This window comes from Pristis pectinata, chromosome 8 (genome assembly GCF_009764475.1).
Source record: "Pristis pectinata isolate sPriPec2 chromosome 8, sPriPec2.1.pri, whole genome shotgun sequence".
In the NCBI taxonomy this organism is placed as follows: domain Eukaryota; kingdom Metazoa; phylum Chordata; class Chondrichthyes; order Rhinopristiformes; family Pristidae; genus Pristis; species Pristis pectinata.
The window spans coordinates 60,151,967-60,167,613 of NC_067412.1; the positions used below are offsets into that span (position 1 = coordinate 60,151,967).

Here is a 15,647-nt window from a genome sequence, read left to right on the forward strand (position 1 = left end):
TGCTTGGACATCACATTGCTCCACTAACCCATTTAGGTTCATATGTGCCCTTATTGACCAAAATGCAGCAACCAATAACTGCACTGAAATTAACTGTCCAGTTACACAACTGTTTTACATGCATATGAACATTTTCTTGCATTTTGACAGATTCTACCATATTATCTCCAGGGTTTAATCAAGAGCCCAGGTACAACGAAATTACCTGTATTTAGGGGTATTGTCTGAGACAGCACTGATCTCCAATACATCAGAGAAGCAAAGAAGTGGGTTCTTCAGGCCACCAATTCCATACCATCAACCATCCATTTATGCTAATCCTACATTAAATCACTTTTTTGTTTATTCCCTCCACATTCTGATCAACTACACCCAATTCTGCCACTCACAGACCAGGAACAATTTACAGCAGTGAACTAACTTACAAACGCACGTGTTTGGGATGTGGGAGGAAAGCAGAACACCTGAGGAAACCCCATGCAGTCGGAACACCATGCAGGCACTACTTGAGGTCAGGATTGTAGCTGTGACCCGGTGGGTCTAATGGCTGTGCCACCCTTTGACATAATGGTACAAATCTCTTACAGTCAAGTTAATAGGTAGATGATCACTCATCCAAAATATCAAATTTATGACACCATAGAATTCAAGAGCATGAGAAATTGTGCACTCTAGTTTTAATGAGTTGCGAATTCCAATAAGTGGACAAGGTAATATATTCCCAAATTCTGAGGACCAAAAGAAAACACAGCTTCCAAGAACAAGAGTTTACAATTTGTTTTTCAGATGAAAACTGCAAAAGCACCTTGCAGCAGCAATCAGAGATATAGCTTTAATTACAGATATTAGATAAAATGAGACTACTCACACTGCCCAAAACTCATTCAGGCACTATTGGATTTTGGATATGTGGGGATGCATTTTCGGGCTAAATTTCACTGGCCAATCCCACAAGAGGTTTTCTGATCCCACTTACTTTCCAGAATCAATGTAAACAATATCAAGCAGGAAGTTCCTTGTTATACACACAAGATAGTATATATTGCACATAAATCACATTCTCCTATCTTGCCTGAAGATAGATTGCACGAGCAATCTAGTGAGATGGATCAGGATTAAATACTAATAAAATTAACTAGAATTTTAAATAACCTAAGAGTACATTTCACAATGGGATTGAAGCAACTCCTATCATCCTGCATACTAATAAACAAAATCCAACTTCAAGATGGTACAGCTATTGTCTCACAGCACCAGAGACCTGGATTCAATCCTTACCTCAGGCTGCGTGTGGAGTGTGCATGTTCTCCTTGTGATCATGTGGCACTCCAGTTTCCTCCCAGGATGTGACTACGCAAATCGATGAAGGGAGAGTAGTAGATGTAGTGTATATGGATTTCAGCAAGGTGTTTGATAAGGTACCCCATGCAAGGCTTAAGGAGAAGGTGAAGAGACATGGAATCCAAGGGGACATTGCAGTGTGGATCCAGAACTGGCTGGCCCACAGAAGGCAAAGAGTGGTTGTTGAGGGGTCGTATTCTGAGTGGAGGTCGGTGACCAGTGGTGTACCTCAGGGATCTGTACTGGGACCCTTACTATTTGTGATTTTTATAAGTGACCTGGATGAGGAAGTGGAGGGGTGGGTTAGTAAGTTTGCGGATTACACGAAGGTTGGGGGTGTTGTGGATAGTTTGGAGGGCTGTCAGAGGTTACAGAGGGACATAGATAGGATGCAGAGTTGGGCTGAGAAGTGGCAGATGCAGTTCAACCCAGATAAGTGTGAAGTGGTTCATTTTGGTAGGTCAAATATGTTGGCGGAATATAGTCTTAATGGTAGGACTCTTGGCAGTGTGGAGGATTAGAAGGATCTTGGGGTCCGAGTCCATAGGACACTCAAAGTGGTGGCGCAGGTTAACTCTGTGGTTAAGAAGGCATATGGTGTATTGTCCTTCATCAATCGGGGAATTGAATTTAGGAGCCAGGAGGTAATGTTGCAGCTATATAGGTCCCCGGTCAGACCCCACTTGGAGTATTGTGCTCAGTTCTGGTCACCTCACTACAGGAAAGATGTGGAAGCCATAGAGAGGGTGCAGAGGAGATTTACAAGGATGCTGCCTGGAATGCGGAGCATGCCTTATGAAAGCAGGTTGAGGGAACTCTGCCTTTTCTCCTTGGAGAGACGGAGGATGAGGGGGGACCTGATAGAGGTGTATAAGATGATGAGAGGTATTGATAGGGTAGATAGTCAGAGGCTTTTCCCCAGAGCCGAATTGGTGGCCACAAGAGGACATAGGTTTAAGGTGCTGGGGAGTAGGTATAGAGGAGATGTCAGGGGTAAGTTTTTTTTTTACTCAGAGTGGTGAGTGCGTGGAATGGGCTGTCGGAAATGGTGGTGGAGGCTGATACGATATGGTCTTTCAAGAGACTGTTAGATTGGTATATGGAGCTGAGTAAAATAGAGGGCTATGGGTAAGCCTGGTAATTTCTAGGGTAGGGACATGTTTGGCACAGCTTTGTGGGCCGAAGGGCCTGAATTGTGCTGTAATTGTTCTATGTTCACATCCCAAAGGCATGCTGGTTGGTAGGTTAATTGGCCATTATAAATTGCCCCTCATGTATTTGAGTGGTAGAATCCCGGCAGAGTGGTTGAGAATGTGGTGAAAATAATAAATGGGATTAGTGCAAGATTGTCAATGGGTGATTGGTGGTCTTGTGAACTCTGTGGGCTGAAGGGCCTGATTCAACATTATCTATGACTAGGAAAAGTATTTTTGGCTAAATTCACTGACAACTATCCATCACCTCTTATAATTGGCAGATATTCTCATTTGTGCTTCAACTTTTTTTTAATATAGTCTTGGCTGACAGGAAAGAAAATTCTCTTTTCAGACAGCCTCACAAAAAGGATGTAATTAAACAAAGCAGGATTCCAGGTTCAATGCTCCTGGCCAAGAATCAACTACATCAAATGCAGTCAATCATTCACTGCATCGTATAGCTGCATATTCAAATTAAGTAATTTCCTCAAGTAGCTCATAGCAGTTTTAGTGCAAGATGACCTGCTCTTTCCTGAAGTTGACTGTCGGTGACAACTTTCAAGCCAGTTTTATTTTAAAAATCATCCCAAATATGTTTCATTTAATTTCTAATGTTAACATTGTTTCTCCACCGTAACTGAACCCAAAATCTATTCCATTGCTCCATGGCCAGCCACAAGCAGAGACCACATCCACCCAAATACGAGTGGTCAATTCCAATGAGACATGATTAGAAAAGTCACTGTTACATATTTCTGATCAAGACCTCCAGCCCAGTTTCAAAACATGCATGAAAACAATTTATGATTTCATAAACAGCTGCATAGAGTCAGTTGACAAAATAAACAGGATGCAAGTCATGATATTTAAGACAGAATGAGTGGGCTACAAAGTGTGCACCAGAGGGAAAGCCACCAAAAAAGCTAGAGACACGGTGTTCAGTATTCCTCTAACTTGCATAATTCTGAACTATATAATCAAAATAAAAAATATGACCAGATCCTCAACATGTTACAGAGATCAATACTAATTAACAGCGTCAATCTCTACACTGATTCTGCCCAACTCAAGCATTTCCAGAAGTTTTCATTTCAGATTATCATTACCTGCAGTATTTTTGCTTTGGATAATGCTAATTAACAAAAAAATCAAGCAGAGAATTTAAGACATATGACCAATTCCACTTAATGAAGCTAAACTGAATGAAGTTAAGCAATTAAATCTGTTCTTAAGGAATATTTCAAGCACATCAGACATACATTCACAATAAGATATCATTTACAAAGATGATCCAAGATATCTTTGAGAAAGTAAGAAGCTGTCAGAAAAAACTGCTCATCAACAAACCCATTCATCAATTCTGGTTTCTTTTCTTGACTTCACTGATATTAATAATGTTTTCTTTCACAGAGTGATTGAATAATGCAATGATTAACCTTGTAGAAGAGCATCCACTAGCATCGATGCATGGCAGAGATGGCGTTTCAAGCTTCTCTCCGAAATAATTTTATGAATGAGAATGTTGTACATACAACACACCTACATGATTCCCAAACAATGTTTGGTTAACAATGCAATGATGCTATTTTGCTTAAAAAGTCAATTATGAAATAAGCAAAGATGCTGCTTTTATATACAGTAATAGGATCACACCACCAGTTGGAACAACATCAGATGAGATTTGCATCCAAATTAAAATCATTAACAAACTAGCAACTGATCAGTTAAAATCACAAGAATTATAAATGACATACAAGCAAAGCAACTTCCACTAGATTCTTATTTTATGAATCTTTTTTGTCCCACCTTTATAATTAACTGCAGCAACAGTGAAGAGATGAATGCTGTGCATATTCTGAAGTAATATATAAAATCTGTTACTTTAACAGTTCAAGAAAAGGGATTTTCTTGAAAGTGAGGAAAATTCACACACATGCAAATGCTCCTAACACCTAATTTACCCACACCTATAAGGGAATGTATACCCAGCAAAAAAAAACATGCTGATCATATGTACTTCCTAATGGAGCTGAATTAAAGAAAACAGGCTACATTCTCCACCTCCCCACCCCACCCCCCACAAAAACAGGAAATACCAAATTAATTTCCAAGGAACGCCTTTGAAGATTGCACAGCATTTAAAACGAAAAGGCAAGGGGCAAAGTTAAAAAAATTCAAATTTTTCCTGCTTCATGGTCTACCAGGAAAACTGTTTCAACTAGTTTGAACAGAAAAATGACAAATTTCTCTCAAACAGTGCAGCTAACCCTTCTGCCACCATAAACAATGCATTATGCCCATATGGCACATTAATATCCCAACACAGGCGCTCAATGCAAAATTAAAACAAAATCTAGACAAATTCACAATAAAATTTGTAATCTTTCAGCTGTTCTCAAAAACAAATTATACAACCCAATATATTAACCGATATACACTGATTCTATTAGAATTTATCTATTCATTTGAAAGAATTGGGGAAAGTGTAAGTGGTTAAATTACACAAAAATAATTTACTTTCAGTATTCTGTACCTATTCAGTGCAAACATTAAGCATTAAATATAAATCCTATTAATAGGGCAGTTACACAACTTTTCACCACTGGCCACAATTAGAGTTTCTACAGAAACCACAGAACTTATTAATAGAAGAACAGCCTTTTTTCTCCCCCCTAATTGGGCTATATGTTGGGCAGGTGTTAGTCATCCTAAATGGTTTTATTGCATTCTCCAATGTAGTTAGTACAGTCCTCTTAACTGTTTCATGTGGCCAGAGCTAACAATGGGCAAGATCTTGCTGCCACTGGCAAACCACTAACACTGAGCTCTTACAAGTTCAACTTTCCTCTTCCAGATCCACTTGTCAACTTCATGCCCTGAACATCCCAATTTAAAATGGTTGAAGCCCTGCACAGCAAAGTCCTGCATGTTGCAATATCATATAGACAGTTCAGAGTAAGCCCTGAAACAAACTTCAAAAATTGTTAGAATTTTGCCCACGGGGAGGATCACCTCTATTTACAAGGTAAAAAAAACTAAAAGGCAGACAATCTTTATCGAAGAGGTAATTAAACTAACTTGGATTCTGGGTGATATCTGCCTGTTTCTGGACTCAGATTTATAAGACTGAGTTAAATGACACCTAAACTGTCATCACCATCAAGTGAAGTGAACAAGATAGGTGTATATATAAACATTGCTGCCAATGATTAAATTGGAATGTATTACAAGTGTTTATTGTTGGATATTTTATTTCAAGTATTTTGTTAGAAACACCCTTCGAAAGTTGTGTTATCACTACTTTAACCTTCAAAGCAGGCAACTATGCTTTTGCACTGGTCAGGAAGTAGAATGAATTTGACCATAGAGGTAGGCAAAAGGTTGCTCCTGAGGGTCCCCAACAGTGATATATATTCTGGATCTCTATTAAGTTGTCTAAAGCAGGATTAAACCTTTGCAATAGGTCAGGTCTACTTGGAAGAGCTGTGAACACACATTCCAGGCAGTTCACGTGATAAAAGTCAAAATAATGTCAAGTGGAAACCTTGCTTGCATTTATGCATCTCCTTTTATGAACTCAGAAAACCCCAAGGCAATGTAGGACAATGAAATAATGACCAGATAATCTTTGTTTTAATGTCTGAATAACTATCTCCACAACACCCAAGATAACCATTCTACTCTTCTGCAAAATAATGGTCTCTTTCGTATTCACCCTATTTAATATCTCATGACACCTCAGGCAATGGAGTATTCCCTAAGTCAATGGAGCATCAACCTAGACTTTTGAAGAATGCAATCAATGATAAACGCATGCACAATGCAGGCTTGGAAATTTGTGCAGATGCCCACAGCAAGAGATAGATTCCATTCTGGATAATAACTGGAGTCTGTGGGGTAGTAAACAAGTGTACATTACTTCTGACACACCAGGGAAGAAATTTATCCTTGGTTGCTTTCAATAAACAGTACCAGCTGCACATTCCCTTCTGAAATTCAGCTCAAAATTTTAAGGGGAATATAATGCACAGTTATTATATATGCACATTTAACACAAGTAACTATTGATGATTTTATATTCAATTTTGCTCCAGTATAAATGTGAATTCCAACACACCTGTGGACATTAAAAACTTTCACATGAAATCATGCTGGTATATTTAAGTATATAAAATAGCTAGGACAAGTCTAAAAGGTGACAAAGGATTTCACACGTTCAGTCTCACGGAATCAAGAATCTGCTTCCACCCTGGTAGTATGGATTCTGGGGTGGGCAATGAAGCGAATGTGGAAATCACAGACTCTTCCACAGATGCTACAGAGGTGACTAAAATGACAGATGAAAAGGCACTTTGCAAGGTGCTTGCTCCTTCCACAGTATTATACAGGATTTCTATGTGCAGTACAATCTGTACCACCATAAAGCAGCTTCCACTTCTTGCTCACCTTTCCACTAGTCTCTTAAATCAGAGTCCAGCCCAAAACAAGAGAAATGGCGAGACATTTACGGGAGCCTCACGTCACTTGTGCTTCACAACATGGATCATCCAACCAGATTTGAAAAGTATCAATGCCATCACCTATTGTTAAACACAATTCCCCCCTGCATAATCAACAGCAATCTAGAGCCTGATTGGTCTTACAATGAGCCACAGTATAAATGTTAGCAAAGCTCTGTACCACACTAATTTTGCATCAAATCGTAATGAATTGAATGTGACTGTTTGAGAAGCTTGGAAATTAAGTACTATGTCCAAGCACATCAACGTACAAGTACTCCTGTGAAGTCTGGGCAAAGTACATTTAAATACATGTACTTTTCTCCTTGGCAGCCCAGGGAGTCAAGAATGACTTGCAGCCACTCTAGCTGTGGGTTTTGAGGTGGCTCAGTGGGCCAATAGCTGACATTCCCAGCAAGTGGGTAATTTGGGAGATGGCACACTCCTTCTGCTATGCTTCTGACTACACAAGATTATCAGTGCAATATCATTTTTCTTCCATTGAGTGAGCATTGAGTCAGTGAATGTTACATTTTCTCAAACAGGCTTCAAGAATGTATTTACATCTTTTCCTCTGTCCACCTGGTTATCTTTGCAATAAAGTTCTAATAGGAAGTGTTTTGGGAGGCTGGTGTTGGTCATGTGAACAATGTGACAACACTGATGCAAGTTTGCTTATCCTTCCATTAAGTTGGAGAATTTGGAAGAGACAGCATTGGTGGCATATTTCCAGTGCCTTGATATTCCTTCTACATGTAGTCAAAGCACATAGCACAGATTTAATTTTTATTCTACATATTCTGGAAGAAAATTGGCTTATCTGCTTACTATTGATAATCTTCACTGAGAAAGGACAATTCCATATCTAGTTTGTTTTAAAATGTTTCAGAAATATAGTCAATGAACATAGAACAGGGTGGCTAAAATATTTTGTGTTCCGATCAAGAGCATAAGAAATAGAAGTAGACTATTCAGCCCTCCAAACCTGACGCACCATTTTTCAAGATTGTGGTGATCTTCTACCGCAGGGCCATTTTCCAGCACTGTCCCCATATCCCTTGATTGCATTAGTCCTTGGAAATCTATTAACCTCTGTTTTGAATAAATACATTTAAACGTCCAAAGTCATTCCGTTAAGGAATTCAAAAGGTTAACCATCTGAGTCAAGAAATGTCTCTCCACCTCTGTCACAAAAGTCCTACTCCTTACTTGAAAACAGTGCTTCATGATCCAAGACTCCCGAATAAGAGGAAAAATCCTCCATCTAACCTACCAAGCCCTAAGAATTTTTTGTTTCAATGGAATCCTCTCATCTAAGTTCTAAAGGAAACAGTCTACTCGCTCTCCTCCATACAGGCAAACCCTGGAATCAATGGTGAATTTGATTCACTTCCTCCATGGTAAGTACAACCTTGCAAGGTAAGCAGACTAAAACCGTAGACAATACTACAGCTGCAGTCTCAGCAAGGCTCTATACAATTGCAGAAAGACTTATTTACTCCTGTAATCAAACCCTCTGCTAATTGAGGCCAGCATACTATCAACTCTCCTAATTGCTTGCTGCAGCTGCACACTAGCCTTTCAGCAACTTCAAACAAACACACCCAAGTCCCTTTGAACATCAGAACTATCTGGTCTTTCACCACTTAACAACTGCTCTGGTTTTCTTCTATGAGCACCAAAATGGTCTACATTATATTCCATCTGCCATGTTCTCACCCACTCATTCAGTTTATCCATATTATCTTGAAGTATCTTCATCTTCTGTGCTCACAATCCCACCTAATTTGATATCAACATATTTGCAAATAGGATATTTCATCCTTCTTCCATATGATTGAATTTATAGTCTGCAATACAATCTCTGCAGAAACAGAACACTCAAGACTCCTTTAATGGCAAGAAACCATGTCATGCTATTCATTTCCATTGTGGAGCAAAACAAGTGCATGCGTTAATTTATTTGTGCACATCAATATACACAAACTGATCTCAACATGCCCTGCACCATTTTTCATTTGTATGATGGCATAACAAAAAAGATGCATCCAATCCTTGCCATAGCCAATATTTTTGCTCACTGATAAGGTACTGAGCAAGAAAAATTATTTGGTTTTACATCATAAGCAATAGGAGCCTTCAAGAGAATGTAGAATATACAGAGATTAATTGGTATAATACTCGTGTTACATTAAGAGGTGAGATACGATCATTCATAGGAGAGGTATTTGTGCTCAAACCTGAAAAAACAAGTTTGATTGGCCCCACTCATCTGGTCCTTTCTCACAGCCACATCAGCATTTGTTCAAGAACACATCAATTTGGCAGGCCCTCAGTTGCTTAAATCCAATATTCCAAACCAGGAAGCAAGAAAATGTATCCACAAAAACTCATACAACCATGTTTATTTTAATATCCTGCATTTAATCCCAAATTGCCAATTTAAGATTTAAATGGATAACCAAATTAATTTCAACTGCCAAACGTTGATTTACAGATGAATTTCCTAATATTCAGATCTAACAGCTGATATTGATTCAACTGAAATTTTAACAGTCAAGAAAAAAATGCCTGTGTTCATGATTAGTCATTATTGATCATACAAGAAAAGTAACAATCGACAGCCACTGGCATTTTAAGAAAAAGTTAAAACTATCCTGATTCAATCGCAGGAAGGTTCAACTGGCTAGAATTCAGCAAATGAAATCTTAAGATCTATTAAAAGTGAATACCAAGTACTGTAATCACTATCTTCAAACACACTAATATGAGTCTACTTCCTTTGGTCATGTTAGAGCCTTGTAACTTGCATTAAGAGCAATAAAAGCACACTTTTTTTTAAACATGGCACCCTGCACAGTGCTATTCGGCAGAATACCAATCTGTCACAGTACCCTTGCCCAGTCTGCCGAACTCAGCCACATTCATGTTTGCCAGTGAGTGCATATCATTGGCGATCAATCAGTAAAAATGCTGTACATAATTTGATTCTCAGCCAATTGTTACTCAGCCAATGAGAAGTGATGGGCTGTTTATTTTGATCCAGATGATCTTTGATGGGTTAAGTTGGTACGTGCAACTTTATTGACAAGTTGATTCTCTTTAAAAAGAATCAGCCACTGCAGAATTTTACTATGAAATCTATACTAGAGCCATTTTATGAGAATGGCCCAAATTAAAATTGCAGCTCAACTTTGAACTGAAGTTGAAAATTAACACCGATTCTACCTTTTGGAGAAAGATATCCAATCTGATCCATCTTCTCAGTAAGATCAGCTGATCACCCCACCTGTAGTATCTCACTTCTGCTTGTCTGACAAGTTTGAGAGTTCAATTTAGTGGATCTACATTGTACAAGTCTCATTGAATGAGAATGTTGTAAAATAAATACTGCAATATAGTTATCATTCATAGGTAGAAAGATGATACTGTCAATAATACATATCCATACATTAATAAAAATGGTACAATGACCCATTTTAGACCCAATATGTATATATGCACAATACCCACTCAGTGTGAATATCCCTAATGTTCATCCCCATTTTCCATAGCTATGTTCCCCAGCTATAATTTGTAGATCAGAACCCCACTGGATTGTCAATCATTTCCTTGAAACTATTGTTCCCTTCTCAGTACTGCTGCTGTCAGAGGGACATTCACAAAGCTCTGCTAAACTCTGCTTGGAACATTATTAAATCCATGACCTTCAAATAAAAATGTACACTGAATCTTCCTGGGGGATAGGTCCTACCTGCAGCGACAACTTGCGGTACAATTCGGCTACTGATTCTCACTAGGGTACGAGTCTCACAGACACCAACTCAGTGGGGTGCAGTTCCACATATTGGTTCACCCTAGGTGATAGATCTTCAGACTAACTCAGGCCCTACAGACACCAATTTGCCATAACTATGCCCGGTCATTTTAATTAATTTCTCTTTGTAAATCAATTCCAATGTAACAAAGTTAATAAAGCTGGAGGAACACGATAATGCTCATGGTACATCTTAAACTACGATAAAATGAGCCTTATTATATTGAGTTGCACGACACAGTAAAACTCCATTAATCTGGCATGCTCAAGATGTGGGCAGATTTTTGGATATTATTCCAATTAATACTCAAACATACTTAATTGACTTTTTTCTCCTTAAGATTAACACAACAGTATTTAAAAATTCACAACAGGGTCTATTTAGTATAAAGGGTGCACTGGAACTGGGCTCCCTTGCGAGTTCAGGGAGGACACCGGAACAAGGACCCGATAAACTGGATGCCAAACTATTAGGACTGCCAAACAATTGGACTGAAAATGACAGGTATTTATTTCTGCAGTGATCTTTCATCGTAAACTACTAATTCTCATGACAGTCAGGCATGTTATGTGCAAGCTGAGGCAATGGACGTGGAGGTTCATCTGAAGTAACAGAGTAATTACTATCACACAATTGAATGTAGCAAAATGTTTCATGGCACTTCAAAGAACCAAGTATAGAGTGACGATACTGGATCAACCAATTACAGTAGGTACAGGTGGGGCAAGATAAAACTCAGACATCATTTGAAAACAAGGATTATGATAATCACCACAAAACAGGCTCTGCCCAACTAATCCATGCCAGTCTGTCCCACTAAAGCCTCATCCCATTTTTCCTCATCTAAAAGTCAGTAACCCTATAGTAGATTACACCTTCTCACCACTGTTTGATTAAAGATGTTTTTTCTCAGTTCCTTTTTGGATCTCTTAGTTATGCTCTTCCCCAGAAGTAGAAACATTCTCTCTGTACCTATTCTATTGAAACCTTTCATAAATTTCAAAGATTTTACTAGATCACTGCTCAGCATTTCATTATAATGGTGGCACCAGAGTGCAGTTGACTGGATCAGTCAAGCTTGTTGTCTACATTATTGATATACAAATATTTGCTAGATAACAATTCTCCACCCACTCGCTTTACAATACACTATTTGATATACAATACACTGTTTGGAAGAAACTTCCAGTTTGTTCATCCTTTCCTGCTTCACATACCCTTGCATTTCTGATATCATCCCTGTAAATCTTCTCAGCACTCACCAGCAATTTTTTTTTTAAATAACATGGCAATGAAAACTTCATGCAGGCCTTAAAGAGTGGAACACCAATGGTTAGACATGGTTTAGCAGAACTGGAATTGGTTTATTATTGTCACTTGTACCAAGGTAGTGAAAAACCTGTCTTGCATACTGTTCATCCAGATCAATTCACTACACAGTGCATTGAGGTAGTACAAAGTGAAACAACACAGAACGCAGAATAAAATGTAACAGCTACAGAGAAATTGCAAAGCAAGTAGACAATAAGGTGCAAGGTCATAACAAGGTAGATTGTGAGGTCAGGAGTCCATCTTATCGTACTAGGGAACTGTTCAATAGTTTTATAACAGCAGGATGGAAGCTGTCCTTCAGCCTGGTGGTACATGCTTTCAGGCTTTTGTATCTTCTGCCTGATGGGAGAGGGGAGAGAATGTTCAGGGTGGATGGGGTCTTTGATTATGTTGCCTGCTTTACCGAGGCACCAAGTGTGGATAAATCTCCAAATTTGCAATCCTGATCGTCCAGAAATAAACCACTGTGCTTGCTCTGTTTTTAAATGGCCATTAAAATGCAGCACAATTTTTCACAAATGTATACCAAGATCCCAACTTGACTCAACTTCTGTGTGAGAAGCAACTTCCCCCATCTTCCAATCAAAATGTATTACTTCAAAATAAAAATCAATGTAAATAACTTTTTCAGAGTAAAGTGCAGAGGAAACAAAAATCATATTAACTTCCAAACACAATATCTTATCCAAAAAAGAGTGGGTGGAGGCAAGTTATCTATAAATTTGCACAATTTACATATAACAGTGGAGCCAAAATGCTTCATCTGTGGGAAGAGAAACAGAATCAACATTTCAGGCCAGAGACCCTTTGTCAAGACAAAAGCAGCTTGTAAAACTTAGGGAATGGGGGTGATGGTGAGAGGAAAATGTGTCTTCCTGTCCTGCATTTTGCAGGGTGGGAAAGGGGGATGCATCTTGAGTAAAACCAAGGTGAGCATGGGGATAAGCTGTAAAGAAGGTCATCTACTCAATGAGTGAACCTAGGCTAAAGAATGTGGGAATTGTAAAATGCAGAGCAGGAAGACTTGGGCAGGTTTCCTCCCACCATAACCCCCACCTCCTCTGCAGCTTTAAACTTCTTTTTGTCTCCTTTCAGTTCTGATGGAAGGTCTCCAACCTGAAGTGTTGACTCAGTTTCTCTTCCCAAATGCAGCCTGACCAGCATTTTCTATATTTGTTTTAGATTTCTATCATCTGCAGTTTGATTTTCACTTGATAACCAACAAGCTGGACTGACCTAATCATCTCCAATCTGGTTAGTGACACTATTATCATAAAATGCATCCTACGAAAACACCAAAATTAAGTGTGACAAGCTATAAAAGGAGATTTAGTTAAAATGACTAAGCACTTGCTGAGAGGTTCATATTAACTGGCACACTGGAGGAGTAAAGAGGGTTGGAAAGGCAAAATGACTGAGGAAGAAGTTCAAGAGTTCTGGAGCTTGGCAGTAGAATTAACTCAACTATCAATGTTGGAACAGTTAAATTTGGATATGAACAAAAGGACGAGTTGGAGGAATGCAGTCGTCTTTGACAGTTATAGGACTGGAGGGGAAATGGTGGCATGTGCCCAGAAAAGAACTGAAAAGGAAAAATTTAAAAATCAACATTTAATCGGAAGTTAATGAAAGTCAGTAAGTACAGAGCAGATAGATGAACTAAACAGTAAAATACAAGCCCCTTCAATCAGCAACAATTATTTTTTGCAGTAATGAAATTAACAAGCAAAATGCAGGAAATGTCCAATTGTTTACTTCACCTGCAAAAATATACTTTGAAACTAAAGCCTGCAATTACATAACAGAATGACATTAGCTTCAGAAAGCAACTGCGAATCTTTCCAACACTTAAATCAGTTGCACGTATTCAAGAAAGTGTCATAATCACTTTCCTTAAATAGACAATATATTAACATGCCGAAATGCCACATTTACCAACTTGCGATCTGAAAAGTTTTTACTAGGTATATATTTAAAATGCACCATCTATCAGGGTACATCAATGGGAAAAAAAACTGTTAATCTTTAATATTCTATTTGCCTCCCACAGTAATAATAGTCCAAACATTAATTTCTGGGATTCAAGTTTATTTCCTCCTCGCCGTTTTGAAAACGTTTACTCTACATTAAATATACCATATGCGAAATTGTCAAAGTAAATGCAGCTTTCCCACATCCCAACCCCCGGGGAAAAAACAAGTTGGCTGCTACCCTCTTATTTATAAATGTCAGGTTTAAAAAACGCACACACGCAAGTTGTGTGAAGTTACACTTTATCAACTAGCACATTTCAGGTCAAAGTGCATGTACAAGAGAGATTGGGATGTGCAACGGAGAAGTACAATTTGTTACTCACTGGATTAGCAAGATTAGCAACATATGTATTAGGAAACACCATATGCAATTGATTACCCAACCAGTGTTAACTACAGTTATGCCTTTCATTGCAGTCATTAATTAAAAACGGAAGGTTTGGAAGCGCTCGGAAGAGCAACAGATGTCACTGGCGTACTCGAGATGCGTCAAAAAGGCCGTGGAGCTGCACACCGAGCTAATCTGATTTCACTGGCACCAGGTTGTTATTTAATCCCAACGGCAATAATGTAACGAGGGGATGAAAAGTAATCTAAACCCTACGGACAGTTTGCAGCACTCACCAGCTTGGGTTTGTTTCTCGGGTCATCTTCAGGAGGTTTCTTCTTCGAGGACGGTCTGTCCCGGCTGCGGGGCGGCGAGTCGCTTCCTGCCGGCGGCTGTTGGCCGTCCATGTTGAGCGCGGGTGCCGAGGGTGCTGTCCCGGGCAGGGTCTGGGTGTCCGGGACGCTTTACCTACGGGTGTCCGAGGTGGGTGACAGCGACCCGGCCCACCATTTCACTCCCTCACCCCCACGCTGCTTCACTCCTCCCCTCACCACCTCCCTTATTCCTGCCGGAAAAAACACAACGGTGCAAAATTCAGCAGCTGCCGAGCCCGAAGTTCGCTGCCCTCAGCCTGCAGCCCGGGCCACGGACACCACCCCGGTCCTGTGCCAGGATTTCCTTGCTCAAACCCACACCCTCCACCTCCCGCCGACAGCGGCGCATGCGCACACTGCAAGCCCGGGCCACACCCATCGTGTTCAGCGTGAGGTCAAACGCGCCCTGACCGTGACTTTCTTCCGATTGGTTGATAGTGACGTCGATCATTACTCGTCCCACCCAGCGGCGTTGGACACATCACTGTTTTTGGCAGGGGGTGACGTCATTGGGATGGAATGAATGAGAGCAACCTGTGGCTGTCTGCTGAACTGTTAGGCGGGAAAGGACTTCACAATTCTCTGAGGAGTGCTGTCCTCATATCAGCGGAGTAAACTGCCCTAGATATTCGGAAGAGAACTTTCTCCCAATTTATGTTGGCACTGAATTTCGCAGGGTCCGTAAAAATCGATGGAAACAATTCAAACTCACGGGGTAATATTCAA

General features: G+C 39.6%; 1 protein-coding gene across 1 annotated transcript in view; it reads right to left on the reverse strand.

Annotated features, from left to right (window-relative positions):
• The window catches only part of diaph2 (diaphanous-related formin 2), a 547,192-nt gene extending 531,913 nt beyond the window's left edge, over positions 1-15,279 (reverse strand). Inside the window, exon 1 of the mRNA XM_052020928.1 lies at positions 14,844-15,279. Coding sequence (XP_051876888.1) covers positions 14,844-14,954 — 111 coding nt within the window. The 5' untranslated portion in view covers positions 14,955-15,279. The remainder of the gene's footprint in view (positions 1-14,843) is intronic.
• Positions 15,280-15,647: the final 368 nt, after the last annotated feature.